Source organism: Homarus americanus, unplaced genomic scaffold (assembly GCF_018991925.1).
Source record: "Homarus americanus isolate GMGI-L3 unplaced genomic scaffold, GMGI_Hamer_2.0 scaffold2539, whole genome shotgun sequence".
Classification (NCBI taxonomy): Eukaryota; Metazoa; Arthropoda; class Malacostraca; order Decapoda; family Nephropidae; genus Homarus; species Homarus americanus.
Window position 1 is genome coordinate 1,983,153 of NW_024725489.1, and position 25,521 is coordinate 2,008,673.

The 25,521-nt window shown below is 37.7% G+C and overlaps 1 protein-coding gene across 1 annotated transcript; it reads left to right on the forward strand.

Moving 5' to 3' along the window:
- The first annotated feature begins 76 nt into the window (after positions 1-76).
- LOC121864962 (A-kinase anchor protein 17A-like) lies at positions 77-24,860 on the forward strand. The gene is made up of 11 exons (XM_042364187.1): positions 77-162; positions 3,989-4,158; positions 4,771-4,917; positions 5,147-5,305; positions 5,678-5,989; positions 7,684-7,832; positions 8,581-8,842; positions 9,851-9,952; positions 10,936-11,076; positions 11,939-12,086; positions 12,850-24,860. Exons 2-11 carry the CDS (start codon positions 3,994-3,996, stop codon positions 15,210-15,212), a joined length of 3,948 nt encoding a protein of 1,315 aa, XP_042220121.1. The 5' UTR covers positions 77-162; positions 3,989-3,993; the 3' UTR covers positions 15,213-24,860.
- Positions 24,861-25,521: the final 661 nt, after the last annotated feature.

Consider the following 25,521-nt stretch of genomic DNA (forward strand, 5'->3'; position numbering starts at 1 on the left):
CCAATCAGTGGCGAAGAGGATAAAAATAAGCTAACATTTGTGTTTGAACTTGGCGGGGCTGAGGCGGCTGACGGTGGCGGCGCTGGTGCAGGTAAACAACACGACGCCGGACGATGACACCAACCAATACTGTTACTCCTCTTATTTAACAGTTTATTGCAGGTATTATTATTGCTGGTTTTTTTGTATCATTACAGAAGGTGTTGTAGGCAATATGAAAGACATTTTTTAATGTATTGTGAGTCGATGTGTGATTGTGAGGGCAGGGGAATGTTGTAGGTCGGGGAGTCTTTGGGTTGACCTGAAATTTTGTTTATGATTATATTTCGTGTTATATTTAGTTAGTTCATTTCGTAGTTGTTTGTAAACTACTGATATATTTTTACGAGGTGTAAATGTACAGTGCTTTCCAAATTTTGTCCTACAGAATAACAGTAGGTAAACAAGACATTATGTTGAAGGAAATTGACACAGGCATTAGAAAAAATGGTAATGTATGAGAACAACTCTCGGCCCATCTTAAATAACCAACTGGGTCCACACATTACTAACTCGGCCCACCTTGCACACTTCAAACAAGTAGCTGACTAGAGGTTCAGGAATGGGTTGAGATATGTTTTATGTCTCTTTTGGTTCACTGAAATACGAAGAGGGTGAATGAGTGAATACCGAGGGTTCAATCAGTATGAAGGACGAATTTTATGAGTTTATGTTAGTAGAACTTGATCAATGAACCATGATTCACATTCGTAACTTGTGCTTCTCCTGGTGATTTCAAATAGGGTTTGAAATTATTGCTTCCAGCAATTTGCCTACAATTGATGATAAACTGATTGGACAGTAGTTAGAGGATAGTGATCTATCTCCCTTCTTGAAAATCGGTATCACATTTGCTATCCTCCAGGTTTATGGTACTACACCCGTTTTTAATGACATGCTAAACAAATTTGCTAAGAGCATACTAAGCTTTTCCTTACATTCCTTTAATACTTGGGCAAATATCTCATCTGGACCTGGTGACTTATTTGGCTTTAGCTTGTCTATTTGCTTACTAACGTCGTTACTAGTCACCACTATCTCGCTTAATCTATTTTCTTCACTATCTCTGTATATAATCATGGCCTCGGGTATCATGTTTAAATTATCGGTGGTGAAAACTTGAAAAATACCTGTTCAGATTATTGCTCGTTTCTCCGTCATTATCAGTTAGCTCGCCGGTATTGGTCCAATCTTGTCTCGTGTTTTAGTTTGATGCATTTGAAAGAATCCCTTGGGGTTTAACTTCGCCGCCCTTGCTACCTTCAGTTCATTATTCCTCTTTGCTTTTCTTATCTCGGTCTTAACCCTACTGGTCAATACCTTATAATAATCTCGGAGGTAAACTTCACGATTTATTCTCCAACCTATAGCCTTTCTTTGGCCAATAATATTCTTTAAATAATTATTTTTCCATTTGGGTTCAGTGTTATTTGATCCGAGTTTTCTGTATGGTATGTTCTGCCATTGTGCATTAAGTAACTCATTATTTAAATTGTTGTGGAACTCGTCAACCTCAGATCTCGTGATCAGGTCATCCGCAACCGTCATATTTTGTGAGGGTGTCGTTGTCAGGTCTCCAGGTAAAGTGATCTTAATTGTGAACTAAATATAGAATGTAAAATTATATATAAAATAAAAAAGATCACCTCTTCCACATATGTACGTTAATATATTATTAAGATAGAATGAAACAATAACAAATCAATTCCCCCCCTTACAATCTATGCTGCTTTTTATCATTCATGTAAAAATGTGTAAACTTTTACTTTTTAGTCCTAGTTCATTAACCAAAGTGGTCAAAGTTGGTTATCCGAGATGGTCCGAGTTGCTATTTGATGGTCCGATTAGGATGTGGGCCAAGTTGGCAATGGGCCAAGTTGGACTGTATTCCACTGCTACCACCAGAAGGAGTTGTTCGATTTTGTTCATTTTTACCTCATGTTATATATCACTGTGTTTTATAGTGGATACTGTCGTGGTTATGGCAAATGTGTTAAAAAGTGTTTATATAAAAGTTCAAGTTAACCTAACTTAACCTTAAGCTGGTAGGGATACACTCCATTCGTCATCAACCCGGTTCGTCATCAAAACCCCATTTCGTCACCAGTATCAAATCCGTTTCATCACTAACAGTCGCTGGTATTAGTGACAAATTGTAAGCTATTATTTTACACGAATAGAAATTACACATGTATACAGACAACTTGAGAAGTATTGTGAATTTACTGTTACTGAGATGTGGGGAAGCGTCGACAACCTTTTATTTTAATTATAATTATTTTTTGTAATGTCCGAGAACAGCACATTTGCTATACAGTACATAATTCACTTTAACGAGTTTCGCATTAACAATTCATCACAATAACGACAGAAGGAAATGCGACACCTCAACACAATAACAATCAGTAACGCAAGTTGATAGTCACTCTGGGTGGCCATCTTGATGATCTCACTTGTCAACGAGCGGTTTGTTTTTATCAAAGCATGTGAACAGGAGGTGTGGTGTGTCGACATTCGAGAGGGAGATGACGACACTGTTGATGATAATGAGTTTTACCTGTGTGTGATCTGTTAGATGATTTACCACTAGACTTTACTGGATTTGAGACTGAAGGATCAGTTGGTGGTGGTGCTGGGGAAGCAGAGCAGTGTGGGGGCAGGGGGGCACTATCACCACTCCCCTGCCTCGGATGACAACAAACAGTCTCATTAAGCAGTTCATTGAGTGTCCAAAGGTTAGTTATTATTAACTCTACATGCTGTATTAATGTGTGTGAATAAGTGGTTGTAATTTTTTTAGGGGTTTATAGGGGGTGAAAGTGTCTGAGGGCTGGTACCAATTGACCCATTTAGCATGTAAACTATACTCACCACATTAACGTTTCACTTTAATAGCTGTTTTCATGGTACCATTTAGTCATTAAAGTGAAGTATGGGCTGTAGAAGAAAATGGGATGAATATTTGTATTACAGTATTGTGAATTGAACAAATGTGACCATTATTTTTGGGGCAAATACATATTTAATCAGATACAACCATGATTTGAACAATGTGGGCAGGGCTCTGAAGGTAAGGAAAAATATTGGATTAAACATACAAAAAAAACACCAAACAAACTCTTGAAAACCTGACCTAACCTAGAAAAGTCCTAATTTTATAAAACACTTAACCTTATATCTCTTCTCAGGAATGTTTATCTAGCATCCTTAGTCTGGCTACTACAAGTATCGAGAGTTCCTTAGAACCATTCTGGGAGTTTTAATACAATGTAAACAGTTGCTGAATCTCACAAAATGCACCAGCCACTGTATCAGGTGTAAGGTCAGGCAACTATACCATTAGTTTGATTGCAGTGTCCCTTTCTCCACAGCTATGGCCAAGTTTTCCTCAAATTTTGTACAATGCAGTGCAAAAGTAATTTTATTAAGTGTACCAATATCAAGGGCCACCCACAGAAAGTACTGCACTGTACTGTACATGACAATTCAGACACCATCCTCAACCAGCTCATAGTGATGTTGCCTCCAGTTGTTGTATCATAAATAACACTTAAAGCCTGAAATTTGTTTTAGATGAAGTTTTGATATGTACATATGCAGCTACTGTTATATACAGTAGACAAGTTGACTTCAGTATTTGCCACAGTAGCTGGGAATTGGGAATCACAGTCAAGTAGAATAGCAGGATATTATAATTGTGATAATTGAGAATAACCCATCTAGAAAACTCAGTGCCCCAAAAATCACATTACAGTATGTAATGTACTGTACTGTGTATTGAATTGCTTCAAATTGATTTAGGGAAAACCCTAAATTACACATTTGTACATAGGAACACGTACATTACTCTGTGCAATAGAATAAATTCTGATCTTTGTCATTATTAGTAGAGTAAGTATTATTTTTAATAACTTGAGGATTTTTTGTAAACATTTGTTAATTTACACAGGCAAAATGGAGAAGCCCCAACCTCTGAAGAATGTACAGGATTGTACAGACATAAGTGATTGTGTGGAGATGTCTCGAACCTCGGGTCTGTATCTCAAACCTATAGCACGCCTCAGTATCACCGTAACACTACCACAGCTCAAGTCGGGTCAGTCCATCTCCAACTGGGAGGTAAGGAATTTAATAATGACGATGTTTATGAATCTTCATTGTAAATTATAATCTATAGCTATCATATATATTCTATACTGTACGTACATCATTGCACAGTACAGTATGCAGTACATATTACTGTACTTCAAGTTTTACTCGTACATTACATGTACTAAACCAATATTTGTTACTTGCTGTGAACAGGTACCACAGCACTCACCTTTGTTCTAAAATCCATATTCTTGCTTTTGTCTCTTTTTTCTCCCTTATTCAACATTGGAATTATTATTTATCATTTTGATACTTATAATCCAGTTCTGTGTCTGCACTCCAGTTATTACTATTAAAGAGTTCACAAATTTAGGAATGAGTAAGATAATGATGTGTACGTCAGTAATAATCTTATGTATGAGCAGGATCCAATATCCGTTGAAGCCTAACACATCATTAGGGTCTCTTAGGTATAAGGCAGGATTGGCAGGGATTAATCCACTTTTCCCTTTGTAGGAATGGCCACAGCTTTGCAAAGATTATGATCATGCTAAACTATCTAGCTTGAGTGGATTGCATCATATAACAGTAAGATACATAAAAAAGATTTCATCATTATGTCTTATGGTTTACCTTCAGGTTATGGAAAAGCTGCGAACTGCCATTTTGCCTGAAGTGTTTTCTGTGATCAAGGTTACAAAGAGCACACTAGAGTTCCTCAGGTTTGATGCTGAAATTGAAAATAGAAAGAATCTGATGCAGGTCATAGGAAAAATTGATCAAAAGGTAAATGTTTCCTCAGTTTTCCTTTTATTGTGTTCTCTGTAGGTTTAACTTAAGATAATTATAGTTCTTTCCCTTATCTTCTGAAACTTAATGATACAAGGTTTTTATGGGTGGCTCATAGCCAGAGGTCGTCCCTTTATAAAAAATATATCAGTACAGTACTGTTTTGTGTTACTGCCCACTGTGTTTGTTTAGCATACTGTACTGTACATGTTATTTCCATTTTCAGGGTATCAAACTGAGTGGGTTCTCTGACTTGCTAAAGATTCGAGCCACAGAAGCCAAAGTTCCTTTCCCATCTCGCCATGACTGGGACTGCTTCTTCAGGGATGCAAAGCACATGAATGAGATGAAGCCCGGGGAAAGACCTGATACTGTCCACTTTCAGGTCAGTCACGTTACACAAACGTTTTCCTGAAAATCATGAGCACAGGTGTGATTCTTTCCACTCTGAGGCCAGCTAAAGATGTCTTCTTATTTTTTAACAGTGAGATGAATGAGTAACGACTGATATTGCCCACCCAATTTAGTTACATAAGTGTTTTCTTGAAAATTAGTAAGGTGATTCAATGAATGTGAGAATAATACTGTGTATGTTTTTGTAAGTTTCACAGATAATCTCTTGGTTGTTTTAAAGATTATTGTGTAAGAACTACCTTCCTCTGTAACAAGCACTGATGACCAAGATATAGGTAGATAAATAGATGCAAACAGTGTTACAGTATTTTATCACTTATATGATTTTTCTTGTTTCTTGCAGGACCTTCCTTGCCGTTGGTTTGCCCACTACAGTGACACCACCACGAACATGCCCAGTGCTTATGTTTTAAGTAAAGTTATGTCCACCTTTGGAGAAGTTAGAGTTGTGGACATTCCCGTGTGTGATCAGTACCGCAAGAAAATGTCAGCATCCATTAATGGCCTCCATACATTCAGCTTTGGCCAAGACTTGATATTTGAGGCTTATGTGCAGTTCAAAGAATATATTGGATTTGCAAAGTGTATGCATGCCTTACAGGGCAAGAAACTGGTATTTAGTAATAATGACAAAGCTTGGAGTGCTAATATCAGGGTAAGATATATTTTATATGTAGTTATCAAGTATGTAAGGACATTTGCTCTCTCTCTCTCTCTCTCTCTCGCTCTCTCTCGCTCTCTCTCTCTCGCTCTCTCTCTCTCGCTCTCTCTCTCTCGCTCTCTCTCTCTCTCTCTCTCATATTGTGGGAATCCGTATTCTGTTATACTTCATGTTTTAGCAGTACAATACAAGTAAGTGTAGAACTATTTAATATTTTAATTAAACCAATAACATTAATTGTGTGGGGTTGTTGATGAGGAAATAATTCTTAGAGGCTTGGACCTGGGTGATGGAGGGGGACTACCAAAGGGTTTAGAGGTGAAGTGTGGAGGAATATTACTTTGTTATGTTGATGGGAGGAATAATACATAGAGGCTTAGTAATGATTAAAGGTGAAGTAATACATAATAGGTGATTGAAGATTACTTAAGGGGAACATGTAATACTCATAGACTTAAAGATGGCTAGTTAGCGAAATAACTGGAGAAGATTCTTCGTATACAGTACCTGGTATCCTATTTAAGGAGAGGGGTTCCCTGAGAGCATAGTATAACTTGTTGGTATTGAAATACTTGAATACTGAAGGAGCTCCTAAGTGAAGATCTTTGAGTGAACAGAGTGATGTGAGAAAAGGGAGTCAAATTAATCCCTGGGTCTAAATTTCCATACAAAAACTTTTTTACGTGGTCAGGGTAAAGTAGATTATCTTTGGGTAAGTTAGTTTAGTTTTAAGTTACTAGTACCTATTGTTGCATTGATTAACCTTGTTTAGAATAAGTTAAGTTAGTTAAGAATGGGTAGGCCACATTATACTAAACTAGTTTGTGTTTAATTAGGTTCTGAGTCTAGGGTATCAAGAAAAGGTGATTTAAATTTTAGGTGGTAGAAAGGGTACAGTCAGCTGAGAGGTGAAGCCTTCCAGTGTTACAAACTAAGATGAAATAAGTTTGTGTGTGTTGAGGCCTGGTGGTGGAAGGGGAACTCTATAGTAGAACACGTCTCTTATGACAAGTATAACAAATGGCAACAATCCAGATGACCAGCACCTTAGTGGGAAAAAACTTGCAAGAATTGAAAAAAAATTATATATGCACTGTAGTGTACATGTATACTATATCCAGTATATAAATAAATAAATAGTTAATACACAAAGGTTTTACGAATGCTGTGATCTCAGCATTAAGTAAAAAGTTGCTTTAAACACAGTTACAATATGTTCATTTGAAGCATTTTGAAAACTTTCAAGAGGTTTGGTCTTACTTTAAACTGTATTGGGGTAGTTATGTATTTTACCTTAAGTGGGTATGTTTAAATACATATAAGTAAAGGATAAATGCTATTTGTAGTTAACAGCCAAATCAGCCTGTAGAATTATAAATATTGCTCTTGATTATTATCTGATATATTAATTTGTACAGCTTGTTGGCTGTTAGAATACTTAGGGAAGACTTTTCAATGCTATACTTTGCATCAGGTTTTAAATCTAAAAAGACTTAATAGCTCAGTGGGCAAATATTTGCCTCGCAAGACAAGTGAACTGGGTTCAATTCCCAGTTTTTGGGTGCACTTGTCAGTGGTGGAACATCCTTTCAGTGGAGTAGCAGCCTCTTGGTCAAAGGTTGGGGTTAAAGGAAAACCTATGTGTGAATGAAAATAAACATTGTTTTTAATTACAATTAATTTATCAGGTTGACTTTGATCGCACCAAGCACCTGTCAGAGTACTCAATAAAAAAACGTGCAGCAGAACGAGAAAAACTTATTGCAGCCGAGCGGGAGAAAGAAGAAAAGCTTCGGAGGAAAAGGGAAATGGAAGAAATGAAAATTGAGGCTGAAAGGTTTGTACCTCATCCTTTCCAAATGAATACTTAACTTATTTGCAGTTAATTACCCAGTTGGCAATACCCAACTTGACATGATGAGAGTACAGTATGTCCAATCTTGCCCAGATTTCTGTAGGTCTGCCTTGTCATAAATTGTTAGCATGATTAATCATAAGTTTTAAATTCAATTATGAATGTTGTTTTACATATGATTCCAGAAACTATTGCATTTGAAAGATTAATGACTTTGAATGCACCATTGACACAGAAAAGTAACCTTTTTAGTACACTTTACTTTAAAAAGAGGGGGATGGCAGCTGAGTAGATACAGCAGTCACCTGCTGTACAAGTTGGTACAGCAGTCACCTGCTGTTCTAAGTTGGTTCAGCACTGATATCCTGCTATGGTTGTATTGAGTGAATGGGAAGTGAAAAGTTTATAAAAAGTGTTTTGAAATTCAGAAGTTGGTAGATACGAGGGAGAGGGGAAGACCAAGACTGATATGGAAGGAAGGAGGTGATGTACTAGATGGAAGGGGTTAGATATCCAGGAAGAAGCTGGATATGGTGTTGAGTGGTTATGGGGATGTCACTACAGGGGTGATGACAGCAGGTGAAGAGATTTTTTTTTCTTGGGTTCTGGTCACCCAGTAGTTTAGGAGGAAAGGACTGTAAGATTAAGAATACATAATAGTGTGGTTCTATATTTTGTTTGTTGCTGTGATGAATTTGCAGCAGTCAAGTTCTTATTTTTATACAAACAGGATGCGACTGGAGGAGGAGCAGAGACTCAAGGAAGAGCGCAAAGAAGCAAAGAGGAAAGAGAAAGAGGAAAGGAGAAAATCAAGGGAGGAAAAGAGACGAAAGAAGAGGCTGGTTAAAGAAGAGGAAAAGGTTAAAAAAGAGGAGGAGGAGGAAGAGGCCAAGTTTGCCAGGAAGATTGCCATGGAGGAGCGTAAGCTGTTACTGGCTCAGCGCAAGTTAGAGAGTATTCGTCTGCTGGATGAGCTCTTTGAGAGGATTAAGGTAACTACAGTAGATCTGTTGTAACTATTTCTGCTCAAATTGCACGTGTAACTCATCTACTCATTCTTTTCCCATCTATGCTCTTGTTTACCAGTTACTCAAACTTAGGGGCCCTCGTGTCTATTTTATTACTTTGCAACTATTTGAGGGAAACTTAGTAGCTATACATTTATATCATCAATTAAGGTACAGTATACTCATGTTCTTTGATATCACACACTCTAGGAGCCTCTTTTAACAATTCAAATTTTTCAGCTTCGTGTATAAATCAGCATTAATTATTCCTTATTTGGGAGGCAATTCTACTTGCTGTTTTATATTACTTCCAACAAACAACTCTTACTTTTCAAATTTTCTTGGTGTTACATTTCTCTTCAGGGCATATGCTAGGTCTGGTGCCTTGGGCAGGAGCTGTGTTTATACTTAATAATGAGGTAGAAAAGGGTTGTGGTAGATTCTGTGCTTACCTCCTGGGTCACTGATTCACTCCCAGAGCAATTGCAGTGCACTCTGCTGTAAATTACTATCTAAATTTATAAGTTGAGGAAGTGAAGGCAGCAAAGTTGCAGTGTTGGCTATGCTGTCTCCTTGCATGCTGAAGCCTTAGTATACAGTATGCTGTACAGTATCTACATTGTCCTTAATGGGTTGTTTTGCTCACAGGGGCCCATTTTCCTTCAAGGTAAAAGGGCCACAGATGAATTGAAGAGGCAGGGATCAAGGGGTGTGTGCTTTGCATGGTGTAAGTCATTAAGCAAAATCAAAGGGCAGTAAGGTGCTCAAAGAATGATTATGGTGAGGCTTGTAACTTGTCTATTGTTAGGTAATTAAAACTTTTGTTCCAGCAATAATTTTAAATGATGCAGATGCTAGTTGAATCAGTCAGTTCGGCCAGCACCCAATTGTTTGTGAAATCCTTATAATATTTCCCATTATTAGACTTAGCAGATAGATGAATCTTTTACAGTTACTAAGTGGTTGTAAGGTGTTTGTTTGCCTTGTTTGCAGGTGGTGAAGCAGAAGCAAGTGGCCAATCAGAGAGAGACAGAACTCTTCCAACATATTGACAAGGAAAACAGCAAAAAAGTCAAAGAAATCAAGAAAAAAGAGGTAAGTTTGTTATTATTAAGAACATCAGGTATTCTATTACTGCACGCTATATACCTGTACACAATAGGACTTCACTGGATGGAAGATGGGGAGAAGGTACAATGTATAAAAGGGGAAGGTATGAAAAGTAACAAATGGAGTGAGAGTACAGGAAAATGGAAGGGATAGAAAGATTTGCAGAGTGACATGATGAAATGAATAGGATGAACATAGGGTTGAATTAATGAACTTAAGAATAAGCCTTTTTTTTTTTCTAAAAACCAGTTTTTGTGATATAGTCCAGAATGCGACGTCTAACTTTATACCTAGGTATGTAAATGCTTAGCATTAATTCGCCAGGCCAACATACAGGCAATTAAAACATCTAATAATTACTTAAATACAGATTTGACTGAAATAAAAAAAGAGAAATAGAGGGAAGGGAATTGAAGGATTAGAGAAAGAAGAGTTGTAGTGTAAGGGAAGGAGAGATAATTGATGGAGGAATGATAATAGAGTAGAAAGAGAAGATGAAAGGGATAGTGTTGTCTGTTTTACTGTACTATATTAGATAAACCAAATAGATACATAGACCTATTACACAAGTTAGAGTGATTGGATGAGAGCTAGTGAAGGGGTTGCTGTTAATTTTGGCCACTCCAGCATTATGTTAGGAAAGGTTTGATAAAGTGGTGAAGAAATGGTTAAGTTGTACCCAAGCTATTATCATGACTGGAGCCTATTCTTAATGGGGAACAATTCCAATGGTTTGCCAATTATTGCTTGGGTTTATTTTATCTATATTTGTCATAGGGAATTTAGTAAATCTCCACTTAGAGAATATTCATTATTTATATTTACTGCAGGAGTCATTTATACTGTATTGTTCAGTGAGATATAAAGCCCCCCTTTTTTTTTCCTACTTGTGAAGATAAAGTATTTCACAGACTTTTGTTCCAACATGAGCTGATAAACAAATTTTTATTTATTTTTTTCAAACTTAGTTAAAGGAACGTAAACTACAGGAAAAAATGGCAAGCAAGGAACGCATGCTGAGGGATAAGCTGGTCCGTTCCTACAAGTCTAGGGAAGAAGACCGCATGGAACAGCAACGGGAAAAGGTTCGGAAGGCAGTTCAGGGAAAGGTTGGTGTCTTTATTTTTCTGCAGATTTTTATTTTTTATTTTTTTCTAAATATGTCAGCAGTGTCTTTCAGTTTTTATTTGAAGATTTATTTAGCATTTCTCCTCATAGTTCTTGAATGCATGTTTAGTGATCATTTGTGATTGTCTGCTTGGTACAGTAATATCTCCGTTAGCCGGAATCCCTCAAACCCGGAATTTTAATTTTCTCGGAAAATCGTTTCCAAAGCCGGAAAATTCCAACTTTGGGAAGGATTTTCCGAGGGGTACATTCTCCGTAAAAATTCTGAGAAAATTTTCCCGATACCTGGAAAATTCCGGGTATGGGGAATTTTTTTTTTCCGGGCTCGAGAGCTGATGTAAGGGACAATTTCTGGAACTTCCGAGAACATTTTTCCGTTACCCGGAAAATTACGGGGATGAGGGATTTTTTTTCTGGCTTTGAGGGAGTCGTCTCGTTACCCAGAAATCTCTCATTCCCGGAAGTGCTCTGCACCAACTGTTCTGGCTAACGGAGATATCACTGTATTTAGAACCAGAGTTGTGTTTAGAAATGGAATTACTGGAGATGGATGATGCTGAGTAGTTTAGCATTGTGAAAAGGGAGGGTACTGTAGTGTTCCCATAATTGCCTATGTCTAATTTACAGCCATTGTCTATTCACTGATTGTCTTTGTTCCTGAACCTGTTTTCAGATTTTCCTTGTCTTAAATATTTTTTAATTGTTCCACAGCTTGAATCATTATTATTGGTTTGTATTATCTGATACAGTATTAGGTTATGTATGTGTTGTTAATTTTTGTTCATACATTCCCTACAGTGGCTCTTCAACCCCCCTTTTATTTTCTCCATAAATGTGTTTCAGGTTCGTCTGCAAAGTGTCATCTCAGCAGCTTCTCTCTCCTCCATTTCGAGTGCCACATCAGAAAGTGATTCAGACTCGAGCTCTGATTCAGATTCTTCAGATTCGTCTTCAACTTCTTCTGATTCAAATGCTCCTAAAGTCCTAGTTGGTAAGAATAAGCATTTTGTAAGGCATTCCTCAGAGCCAGTGTTGATTAAGCCATTATTATTTTTTCTAGATATGGGTTTTTAGTTACAAAATAAAATCAAGTGTAAATGGGTACTGACCTAACTTTACAAAATTGGGGAAGTGAAGGTGGTTGAGTGTAATGCTGGTCAAGCTGCCATTTTATGTACTGAAGGTTTAGTATACAGTGTGTGGTATTCACTCTGCCTCTAATGGGTAGTCATGCCTGTGGGACCCCATTTCATTTTTTTACTCAATTAGAGGTGCTGGCCCACACCAGTTGAGACCTTAACCACTAAAAGATATTAGGTATGAACATTGAAGCTCTTTTCATATCCAGGTTATGCTGGTGAGGTATATACACTACACTGTACAGGTATTTGGAGTGTCTTAAATCCTCAAATTTTATTTTTTTTAATTAATTCTCTTCAAATAATTATTTTTAAATATTAATATAAATTATTTATCATCTTCGTATCTTCAGAAAACTGGCTCCTGGATAACAAGGATGATGATGATAATAAACTAGTAATAGGTCAGCTTAATGCAGTACTGTTATTGATAGTGCAGGATGGTTTAATGTTGTTTACTGTGACCGTTCTTATCATAATGGAAAGTGTCATACAGAGAATAAATACAGTATATTGGTATATCACTTTTGAATACATTTTCAGTTCCTACCTGACAAATTATGGATTTATTAGAAAAACAATTAAGAGATCTTAAGTCTGGTATTGATATTTCAGGTCAAATGCGCATGGATCAGATGGAAGAGGAGAAACAGCAGAGTGAATTTGGGAATTGGCCTTCTGCTAGACCTAATGAGCTTCAGCACTTCCCACCTTATTACGAGGGTCAAGAACCTTACCATTATCACGAAGATTGGGGACACGACGATGTATATGACAGAGGAAGAGGAAGAGGCCGAGGAAGGTGGAGATTTCCTAGAGGTCCATGGAGAGGACGTGGCTTCCGGGATAGAGGACGAGGCTTCAGAGATAGGGGTCGTGGCTTCAGGGGCTCTTGGCAGCACAACAAGTTTGGCCCTGAAAGGAAAACAAACCCAGCAACTTGGTACAAGAGCGGAGAGTACAATCCAGACATTTCAGGATCTAGATCACGCTCACACTCAAGATCAAGATCTAGAAGGACCAGCTCCCGTTCACGCTCAAGATCAAGAAGATCACGCTCAAAATCCAGATCTCGGTCAAGATCTAAGAGATATCGCTCAAAGTCCAGATCCAGATCTAAAAGATCACATTCCAAGTCTAGATCAAGATCTAAATCAAAGTCCAAAAGGTCACATTCTAGATCCAAGTCAAAGTCACATAGCAGGTCTCGGTCTAGATCTCACTCTAGAAGTAGAAGAAGTAGGAGTAAGAGGCACAGGCATTCTAGTCGTGAAAGGTCCAGTCTTTCCGCCGATAGACGAAGGGACAAACACAGAAACGAGCGGCACAGAAGAAGCGGCAGCAGGAAAAAAGATAACAACAAGAAGGAGGAGGATATTAATTACAATGACCTTAGAGAGAGTGACCTGGAACTGTCAAGTGATCCAGAAGACCGTTACTATGAAGATGAATATTATGAAGATGATGAATATGGAGAAAATAATTATCAGAATTATTATCCTCGAGGTCATGAGCGTGGAGGCTACTCAAGCTTTAGAAGAGGTTTTCGTGGACGTTGGCCTCGAGGGTGGCGAGGGAGAGGCCGCGGTAATGGGAACCCTAGCTACTACGGCCAGTATGACAATCGTGATGACTGGCGTCAAGATAATGTGGGTAGAAGAGACCCTTACCAGGATATATATGTAAAATATTTTGAGAGTGTTGCTGATCGTGAAACTGCAAATAAGGAAGGAACTATTGAAGAAAGGAGAGCGCGACAAGATTACAGAGACCGAAAGGAGTTTGAGGGTTCTAGGGAACGAGAAGCTGTCCACAGAGTGCCACCGCCCAGTGACAGGAGCAGTAGTCATGCACATGAGGATATTCATGGTGATCCTGGCCCCAGAGGACGTGATGAATATAAAGATCAGAGAAGCATGGAAAAAATTAGGGGCAACAGTGACTGGACAGGAGAATTTGATAAAAAAGGAAGAGGAAGTATTGATAGAAAACCTCAGCCATATAGTGAGAGTCATAAAGGAGACAAGAAATTATTAGATAGAGTAGACTGTGCACAGGAGAGGAGGGTACCAGAGAAGCTCGAACAAAAACATTTAAGAGTTGAAGTGGTTGATGTTAGAAAGCATGACCCTGGCTTAGACTATAGTCAGAGATACAGCAGGGAAAAACCGAGATTTGATAGAGGGGAAGGTGAGGATGTTAGAAAGGACCTGGTTCTACGTGAAAGAGAGAAACAGAGTGAATTAGGAGAGAGAAACAAAAGTGGACAGAGTTATGATAGCAGTTCTCGACTCCCCAGTTGTGTGACAAGGGACCTTAATGAAAAAAGATATGGAGTTACAGAGAAACCAGCTTTTGAAAGAATGCATGAAAAAGATGGCAGTAAAGATTTTGGCATTGATATGAGATGGAAGAATCAGGTTCTAAGAGCTGATATGGAACGAGATAAACGGGAGATATCAGTGAAAGACAGATTGAGTTTTGGAAATGTTAAACGTCATAGCGATATTGAGCTTAACGAAAATAGATCAAAGCATCTTGTTCCGATTAAATCAATGAAAATGAGAAGCATTGAGCTTGCTGAGACTAAAGGACGACGAGACAATGAACGCTTTGAAACGAGGGGGAGACGGGACGTTCATCCTAAAGACCCCAGAGGGAGTCGGGAATTTGTCCGTAATGATAGGAGAGTTAGAGACGACATAAGGCATAATGAAACTAGGGAGAGGTCTGACCCTGAACGTACTGTAGATAGAGACAGACGTGTTGAACATAGTGAATTCAGAAAGAAACGCGAGCATAGTGAAGCCACACAGAGTTATAAGTCTGACAGTGAATCAGATCATAGTGAGTTGCACAGAAAAAGACAGCACAGTGATAGTGGCAGGAAGAGAAGGAAAAGAAGAAAGAAAAAGAGAGATAAAAGAAGTGATGATGCAAGAAAACATAAGCATAAAAAGAAGAAGAAAAGGGGATAAATGAGACACTAAAGTTATTTGTTGTGGAACTCTTTCAGGTTTATAAATTACATGCAGTATAATTTATGAAACTGGTAGAGAATATTGTGGAGAGACTTCGAAAGGCAGTGAAACAAAAGTGAAAACTTGTCATGTTACCTAAAAGTTATTTTCTTTCAGGGAAGAACCATGGACATATATTACTGCAATGATTTTAAACCAAACTCTTTTACAGAACATGACAAATAAGTTAATTAGAAAAGTGGAATTAAACCTTCTTGGACAATGTTTTCTAGTTACACAGAGTGCTAATGTAGTAGATATGTAGTTTTTGTTTGTCGTGGAATAGTTGACTGGCATTCAGAACCACTTTTTACATATCCAGTGTAACAATTGGATCTTTTTCAGGTTTCTCTTTCAGCTTAGCACATTTCTTACACAGGAAGATAATTAATAAACAATTTATCAAATGTTGGAGCAGTGACACTGAGGCATATGGTACAGTATGTAGAACTGAGAGAACTACAATAAGCATAAACGTGATTATGCTATCAGTGCAGTGACATAAGAATCTACAGTATTTCACTGATGTTCAAACAATGCAAATCATAGAAAGGCATGATCTCTGAAAACCTGGATAAATGTAAAATACTGTGGACTGGCAAGTTAAGTGATGGTGCTTCCTACAGAGGATAGATTACGTAATATTGGTGAAAAGCTTCATGTAGTGAATGAACTGATTGAGAGTGATAGTGATCAAAACTTAAGAATTCTTATGTGATTTTGGATGAAGAAATTTTTTTTTTTGTGTAACAAGATATTTCATGCAGTGGTACAGACCAATACACTTCTCAGGAAAACAAAACTTTAGAAAGAATTAAAGTTTCTCGCTGGATTTGATTACGAAAAGACTTTATTTTAATTAAAGATCCATATCTGACAGCTTTCAGTTTGAACAGAGAATGGTGATCATGACAGGTTAATGAGTATTGTAATTTGATATCATGCAGTAAACTGTTTGTCGATTTGTGTGCAATATCTGACTGTATAAGATAAGTACAGTACTGTAATGTAGCACAATGCATATATTTTAAGTAAGGTGTTTTGCAGTCCTCAGTTCTGCAGTACATACAGTACTTGTGTCTTGAAAGTGGGGAATTACATAAACTTGACATAAAGTGAACAAAGTACCTGGTATGTTGATAAGTTTCAAAACTTTTTATATATGTCAAGTTACTTGGCAGTGAACCAGTGAACTCAGTGGTGTGAAAAGAATGTTTGTTGCACAACACACGTTTTTTAGTGACAACTCTTTTATTTTATAATATACTGTACAGTAAAGGGAAAGGAAGAGCATACAGTATGGAACCAGTATACAAGTTTGGTAACACTGAGTACCTTTGGGAAAATGCTGAAATGTGTCTGTCCATAATAAAGAAAATCATTCAGGAAAATTTTTATTTACATAATTTTATAATACAGTAATGTTATTTAATGTGTGTAAATTTAAGTTATTTTATTTTTTTAAATTTGGGTAATTTAGGCAAGATATGAATACGTAGCACTTACTCACTTAAAATTATTTTGCATCTCATTTTTCATGATTATTGTTTAAACCGTGAATAACCAGTGTATAATAGTTTCTCATCCATATATCTTTGAAGCATGTGTGATACAGTGTTGGTGTTTTGATTACTATTAAATTCGGAATTACTGCGCTGTATACTGTAAGGGCAACTCGGCCAACCCGCGTCAGCACTATACAGTATACAGTACACCATACTTTAAATGCAGGTTGTGTCACATGTATTTTGTTTTCTGCATCGTGTTGTATGCTTCTCTCATAGAACGTACTGTAAGCTAGCACAAGTATTTTTTCTTCTTTTCTTTTAGGAGGTTGGACTTGCCCTATTGGTGCACAGTTGTAGGATTTTGCTGAGGAGAAGAGTGGACTATGTCGGTGGTGTATCCCATATAGGAATAAGCCTGGTTGTCAGCAAAAGATGTGTTCTAAAAGTCCTTGCGTATAACAAATTTATGAATGTCGGGGCAATTTTCCAGATAAGAATCATTGTAATTAGGGGGAGGGGTGTTGGTGTATTCCCAGCAGGCAACTTTCACCACATATTTTTTTATATACGCTCCTTATTATCCAAGGCTATTAGGGACCAGGGTTGCATGTATACTGTAGTATGGTACCAGTAAATGTGAGGAATAAATTAAAATTAGTTATGTTAATAAAGAAGAAAATATAAAATACTGCATTGCTATTTTGCAATATTGTATGTAGTTCATTACACACAGGAGACTGGAGTGGCTGAGATCCCCAACACTGCTCCCTCCTCCTCCCACGATCTGCACACTAACTCTCATGCATGTAAGAAATGTTTTTTACTGTCGTGTTTTTGACCTTATTATGATCATTTATTTTTTTGTACATTTTCTATGAATGATTGTGTGTGCATGTAACAGAGTAAAATATATCAATAAAGTTATGCATATGTACCCAAAATTATGAGTTGAAAAATAAAAATAACACAGCTTGGCCTGGTAGGGGGATGTAGCTACAGAAACAGTCCACACATGCTGAATGTTCACTTCATACACACCCATGCTCTTCATTTTTCTTTTAACATCCTGACAATGTGATGTTGATAAAAGACATGGGTATCAGTGTTACCTCTTATTATTAAAATTTAGAACAGTTCAAGTGTGATGTTATTGTAGATAATTTGTTTTAATTTGTATGATACTGTATATGGAAATTCATATTTAAGTTGAAGAAAATGGCCTGTCAGATAAAAAAATGTCTTGGCAGTCAGAGGCAGGGAGATTGTGTTCTTGATCGACTCACCCTGTTGTGCCTACTTACCCTGAATTCTTGACAACTGTGGTCATATTCTCAAATTTCCTCAGGCTCTCACCACAAAACAATGAAACCATGTCTATAGACAAAATACTTGTAAGCGTGGTAAATCCTCTTGTTTTTAATTTAGTTCTGATGGAACTTGGTAGGGTTGTTCTCCTTGGCAAGATCTCTAATTGAAATATAGATGAGTAATTATAGGCATTTTAATACTGTTTTGTATATTATACCTGGAGTAACCAAAACATGGAAATTACCACATTTCATGTTTTGGACTCGTGGCCACAGTTTATTTTTATGCTCAGTATTTTGCCCCCTTATTTTAGACAGTTTTGGCTCATATTGTCTCCTTGGATGACTAATCAGGGTGGTGGTTGACCTGGATCTTGATGTTCTTAGGGGGCAGGGGATACTTTATTAGCTATTTTCATAGTAGAGCAGTGGGCAGGCACATTATGAGTTAGAAGTTGGAGGTGCTGTGCACTAACTGAAAGCATCTGAGTTTAAAAGGCAGGTTCGCCCTTATAGTGGGTTTTGAAAATGAATCTACAGAACTTGTTAAATAAACTTTACTCAAATTAAGAGCATTTTTTGTTATGTTTGCATTTTCAGTTACACAGAGAAAAACTAGATGATTGCAAATGTTCTTTTTCCAAATTGATTGGTTTGAAATTAAAACTCAAACTGGTATATAAAAACATTACTTAGTACAGTTCTGTTACCTACTGGTACCCACTTAAATTTGTATGATGAGAAAGTATTGGAACTAAATTGAAATTGAAATTTGCATTAATTTAGATTGTACATATTTGGTATTTCTGCTCCAGTTGAATCCCCAATACAGTACCAATTTCTTAATTTACAGTATTTGTACACTTCTACTGTTTTAGGCAATTTTGTTTCCAATTTACTGTACAGTGTATAGCAAGTTATTACAGAGAATGGGGTTTCTAGCTAAAATTTTATTGCCACTAAAATGTCACTTACAGGGTGACCCTTTCCTCAACATGTCATCACAGGTATTGATTAATAGTACAAATGTGTTTGGTAGCAGCATCTCATAGTATACAAGTATTGTGCTGGAAAATTGGTGATTATTGACTTTGAGAACACTAATATTTTTGTATGATTTATTTATCTACTTAAAGAGTTTTTTGTCTTGTCCGTCTGTCCATCCAACCATCCATCCTGTGTGACGACATTGGGGGCTCTCTCTTATGATGTCAATCCGTAAAGTTCCCATGATATGATATGATATGATAAGGGTCTTGTCATTTTTATTTTCCTCCGTGCTACTGTTAGTGTCTTCATGGATTTTTATAAATGTACTAAAGTATGATTGTATAAATATCTCATTAATATTCTCTTAATACTGTACGTTGTTGAAACATAGGTAGAAGAGAGCCAAAGTTAAGATGAAGGAAAGGAGGTTGTATGTTAGGGAGGTGTAGGTAATGAAATTTTGTAGGAGTATGAGACTTTCTTCATGGTAAATAGATACCCCGGTAGACAGTAAGTACATACTGGTGAGGTAAGCATGCGAGGAAAGATGAAATGATTGAGTTTGGAAAGAATGGCTTGTGTCTTCCTTGTGGGGATTGTTTTTTGTTTTTGTTTTTTGTTTTTAAGGAAGTGATAGAGAAATTAGAAATATAAGTACAGTACTGTATTTTATACCCACGTCAAGAAATGTGCACACAACACGGTATAATAACATATAATTATACTCCAATTTCTTAAATATAGAAAATTTCCGAGAAAAAGAACACAAAGCGAGCTACCTATTTTGTGTACAGGTATCTAAAATGGCAACACTGCATCTGACGCGACACAGGTTACAGCTGAGCGGAGTATATCGTGAATCAATACTTCTGTGGCCTGTAACGTAAAAAGTACTGTACAGTATAGTCACAGAATGAGTATTGAGGTAAGTGGGTTTTATACTTTTTACCAATTTGTGGAAGTCATTGGCCTCAGCAGGAGAGAGGGGAACAGTATACTTTTGAAAGTGTAAATAACCTTAGTAATGATAGACATCGAACATTGTCACTGGTATTTTGAGGCAAGATTTGTAATAGCCATACTTCAGGTACAGTACCCCAGTTGTGTTTGTGGATGTGTTTCACATATTTTCTCCAATTATTAATACTGAAGTGGAAGTATGATACATTTGATATGTTCCGTATTAGTTTTATTTAATGTACGTACCTTTCAGGAGTTCTACTGCCCCAAGGTGTTCAGTTGTGAGTTGTAGAATTTGCTCATGTTTCAACTAGTCTTGTTGACCTTGAAAATTGCTTGCTGACTTTGGTAAACTCTTAAAAATTGTTTGGCTTCCATGATGTACACATTCATGGCTATTGAAAACTTAATGATAAGGCATGTATTGTACAAGTATTAATTGATAGCACTGTATACTTATAATTTTCTTGTACAGTATATTTGTATATTAGTTTTTTAGAAATGAACCTTATTATGACATGGATGAGTGTACTGTTGTATAGTGACATATTATTTTATTCGGTCTTCAACCCCTGAATAAAATTGTCATGCATTGGCCAAATAGAATATTAAAAGTGAAGGGGTGAAAACATGTCTCAAAAAGATAATAGAGATAGCATTTCATTATTGTCCAGTTATTGTGATGCAGAACTTTGACTGTAGCCCTGAATATTTCTTAAAGTTTCAAGAATGAAGTTGATTGGTATCCAATGTTTGTGCTTGAAGGGATAAAAGGTTTAATTTCCTTTCCATGGGGGATATAGACTGAGGAAATAGCAGTTGTCAGAAAGGAACACAGAGTCCTTGTCTCATGGTCAGGTCAACTTCAGAAGATTGTATGTACATTAGAGACATTTTTTTTGTTTCCCCCTTCTTTTCCTTCTTAAGTACAGGTATTACTGTTACCTGTTATAATTTCAGGATTATGATTATTTCCATCATCTTCATTATTAGATTTTTTTTTCCTCCCTCCTGTTCCTGGCTGTACTGTACTATACAGGTATACTAAATTTGATGGCTATATCACATTATTGTTTTGTATTTTATGTCATCAGTGCATAGACTGTATGGGGAGGTCATTGGTGTACACCTATCTGTTAAGTGTGTATAAACGTTTACCCAAGTTTGTGAAAAGGATTTAGTAAAAAGTATCCTGTTTAGAACATTGAAGTTTGAAGGCTTCTTAGTGAACATTATCTCAAAAATGTATCTGTCCACACTGTGTGAAACACTATGAGACCACAGATGATAGATATTGGGACATGCAATTACAGGTATTTGGTATATAGTTTAACATAAGTAATGCAATGTGTATCTGTTTTAGCATAATTAATATGATGTTCGGTTACCAAATGTAGCAGGACTAATATGCCACAGAGCCATGCATACCAACCCTTCCGGGACATCACAAATTACACATAGCATTTCGGATGGCATCTCCACCCGTGGGAGCTGCCTTGATGTGGTGGTGGGCTTGTGCGTCCTGATGATCCGGTGAGCAGGACCACAGGTATGCTTGGAGGCAAGGAAAGGGTTTCTCAAACTGGGTAGGTCACTGGGGAGGGTTCAGACAAAATGGCTCCTATTCTTCTGCCGGTTTTGAGAGCAGACCGGCAACATCGTCCCCAGCCCAGACTACTGGGGCTGGAATATTCTCCCACGTATTAGCCATGCATGGTATCCCATAATACTGGGAGTCCTGGCAGTTGACTGACGCAGCACACTGTGCCCTATTATGGTAGTAGCAACACACTTCTTTGGTCCCCTACCCCAGTTAGACTGGCGGCTTGGTTGGGTTCGATCAAGTCAATCTGCTGGTCACAGTGTGACTAGGGTCAAGCGGGCATCAGGGGGCCTGGCACTCCTATGGTCCAGGAGCTGCTGCCTTGGCCACTTGGTGGTTACCTGCTTATGCTACCCCTGGGGTCACCAGGGTTTTATCTCTGGCATTGACCTCCCCTAGTTGGGCTCTGTGGTGCATGAGGGGGTGGGGGAATTGAGTAATTCGGGTTTTGTATGGGAGAAACAAACTCAAATAACTCGGCCAGTTACTCCCCCTGATGACCCTGCACCTCTCCCTGGACCCTCCTTTGGATCATCAATTGCTACATTGCAGCCCTATCAGATTGATAAAAGTGGCTCTGGGTCATGGCAATTACCTAAGTATAAGAGCCACAGGAGACCCACTGGCCCTGGCATCCTCCATGAGATCTTACCAGGTGTGTTCAGGCAGGTAGATTTTCAAAATATCTAGTTACCCATACCGTGGAAGGCAAGCTTGTAGTAGACCTGGGCGTTTTTTATGTTTACAGGTTATAAGTAACAATTTGTGGGAGAGAATCAAAAGTATCCTCTCAGCAAGATGGTAGCTTCCTGGTGGAGGTCTCCTTTCCCCAAGGAGAGTGTTTGACTCTGTACCCTGTCTGAGGTACTTGGTGCCCCCAGCCTCCTGTACTCCACAAGCCACCTTTAACCAGTGTTGAGGGGCGGTATTGTCCAAAGAGTTGCTCCGATACTTGAGGAAAAGCTTCTGGAGGAGCTCCAAGTCTAAAAGGTGGTGAAAGTGGATAAGTTCCACAAGAAAGAAAATGGCAATCTTAACCCTTCACAAATTCTGTTATTGACATTTGACCGCTTCGAAATGCCTACCTCTATCAAGGTTGCCGCCTTAAGGTGAAACCATACACCCCAAACCCTAGATGATGCTTCCAGTGTCAGACGTATGGCCGTGTTAGCCACATTTGTCGTAAGTTACAACAGTGTTTTCCTGCAGTATGTGTAACTGTGGTAAAGCCCATGAGGATCAGAAATGTCCAGGTCCGGTCTGCAGTTTTCACTGTAGTGAGGCGCACCCGGCCTCTTCTAGTGAATGTGACCGGTTCCAATTAAAGAAAGAGATACTAAAGATCTGTACAAGAGACAAAGTGAGCTTTGCTGAAGCCAGAAGCACCACTGAAATACTGTATGTCTCAAGGCGACATGTGACCCAAGCTGTTGCGTCGCCAGGGATGTAATTGCCACAATCGATCGGAATTCATCGTACCCATCCTGGCAGATACTTGTTTGAGATACTGTACTGTACATCTAAAAGAGTGTGATTAATATTCCTTAATGTTTTTTGGACTGTGTTAACTGGATTAAGCATAGAACATCCACTTCATAGTAGTGCAAATGTGTTGTTTCTGTTAGAAAAACCTATGTTTGGTTATCTAAATTCTCAAAAAATTTGATGGATTGTTAATAAAGCATATTTTATTGTTTACTTTTTATTGCATGCTTACTATTTTATTTTAGACAATTATGTTTTTTTATTCTTTTTTTTCCTTTGTCAATTTTTACTTTCAAAACTTTGAGACTTTTATACATTTTTGCAATACTAAAATCTGTCTAAAGATTCTGTGGATTGTACTTGAAGACATTGACTGCTTAGATGTGTCACTAATTTAAAAAAAAACGAGGAAAAGTGACTGAATTGGTTTGAAGTTTAAGTTCCTGAAATACTGTACATTGTATGTCTAGTTGTACTGTATTACTGCTTTTGTTGGTAAATTTGATAAGTAAAGTCCTGTATTGTATGTGATTAGTTGCTATTTTTGTTGATCAATTTAGCAATTATGTGTATACAGGTACTCATTGTTTTTATTAATTATGCAAGTGCACACTCTGTTCGATCACTGTTTTTATTGGTTATGTTAGCAAATACTGTACTGTAATTTACTTATTTGATAATTGTTTTTATCGATCAAGTTAGCAAACTTGTTTGATTGCTGTTTATTTGGTCATTGTTGAACGAGTCACATGTATTTGTTTTGGCTATTTGGGGAGGGGGGGTTAACATTTGCAATTATGAGGGATCACATGAAGATTAGTTCATCATCATATTTCACTGATTATTAAACACTACCCTAACACTACATGGCTAGGTTAGGGTGGGTTAGGTTAGGTTTAATTAAGGTAAGGTTAGGCAGCATTAGGGCAGTTAACATTAAGGTGAAAGAGACTGGAGCTACTTTTCCTCGTGTGATCTAGTATAGGCTTTAGTTACTTCATTAAAACCTCTTTTACCCACTAATCAGTATGATGGTAGATGGAAATTCCTCTCCTAGAAACTATTAGTGTTGGGTATTTACAGTTTAGCCTCCATGTAACAGGTGATGCATTATTTGGAGGTTTCATTTCTAAAGGAGCTCAAGTTAATGGACTCCCCTCCCATAATCTATTATTTGGAGGTTTCACATTTAACGGATTTCCCTCTCCATATAATGCGTTAGAAGGGGTTTTTTCTGTATGTCAAGAAATTGTAAGCTTTATTGCTCCCATATTCTAAGGTTCATGATAAGATGATGTGAAGGGAAAAGTGTATAGGTATTAATGCCATTTATTTCATACTTTGTAAACACCATTGTCACTATTCATACAGATTGAGGAGTCTTCTTAACAAAACATTGGAGTCGATTGCATTTTGATTTTCAGATAAGTTCAGCTTTAGGATGCCGAGGCCTATTTACATGATAATAAGTACAGTACTAGTACAGTATACTGCACTGTACTGTACTGTACTAGGTCCAATCCAAACCTCAGGTATGACTACTGTTATTTTTCTATTTACATCACTGCTTCCTTTCTCTTGTATTAAAGATATTTTAATGGTGCAGTATATACAGTACAGTACATACTGACATGATTTAGCTGAGCTGTTGTTCAGTAATTTTAAGTTTTATATATATATATATATATATATATATATATATATATATATATATATATATATATATATATATATATATATATATATATATCCAGTAAACCAAAACTTAAAATTACTGAACAACTGAACAACCTTTTCAACTTTCTTCCATCCAACCCTCCTCTTTCTCTTTCCACTTAACCTCCAACCCTTCTACTACTCTACACCCTGCAACTCTTCCCTAACCTTTTCCACTTCTACTCTCCCTTTCCACGCCCTTCAACTTTCTCTCACTCCTTCCACCCTTTCCCATCCTTCTTTTTCCACACCCCTTCACCTCCCACTTCTCGTCTTTCTTTTTTCACTTTATTTCCACGACTCCCACCCCTCACCCCTTATCTTCCCACCCTCTCTTTCCACTCTTCCACCCCTCTCCTTCTCGCCCCTCTCTTTTCCACCTATCCCTCTCTTCTTCCACCCCTCCTCCTCTCTCCTTTCCACTCCCTCCCTCTCTCCTTCCAATCTCCCCCTCTCCTTCCACTCTTCCACCCCTCTCCCTGCCTCTTTCCAATTCTCCTCTCTTCCACCTCCCTTCTTCCACCCTCCTCTTCCACCCTCTCCTTCCTCTTCCACCCTCTCCTTCCAATTCTTCTTCCACCTCCTCTCTTTCCACCTCTCTCTTTCTTCCACCCTCCTCTCTTCTTCCACCTTTCTTCCAGCCCTCCCTCTCCCACCCTCCTCCCCTCTCTCCCTCTCCTTCCACCTCCCTCCTTCCA

Excerpts from the sequence above, each read along its gene's own strand:
- LOC121864962 (XM_042364187.1), top strand. The coding sequence starts at position 3,994 with ATGGAGAAGCCCCAACCTCTGAAGAATGTACAGGATTGTACAGACATA. Across the intron at positions 8,843-9,850 it reads AGCTCTTTGAGAGGATTAAG|GTGGTGAAGCAGAAGCAAGT; the intron begins GTAACTACAGTA and ends CCTTGTTTGCAG. Across the intron at positions 12,087-12,849 it reads TGCTCCTAAAGTCCTAGTTG|GTCAAATGCGCATGGATCAG; the intron begins GTAAGAATAAGC and ends TTGATATTTCAG.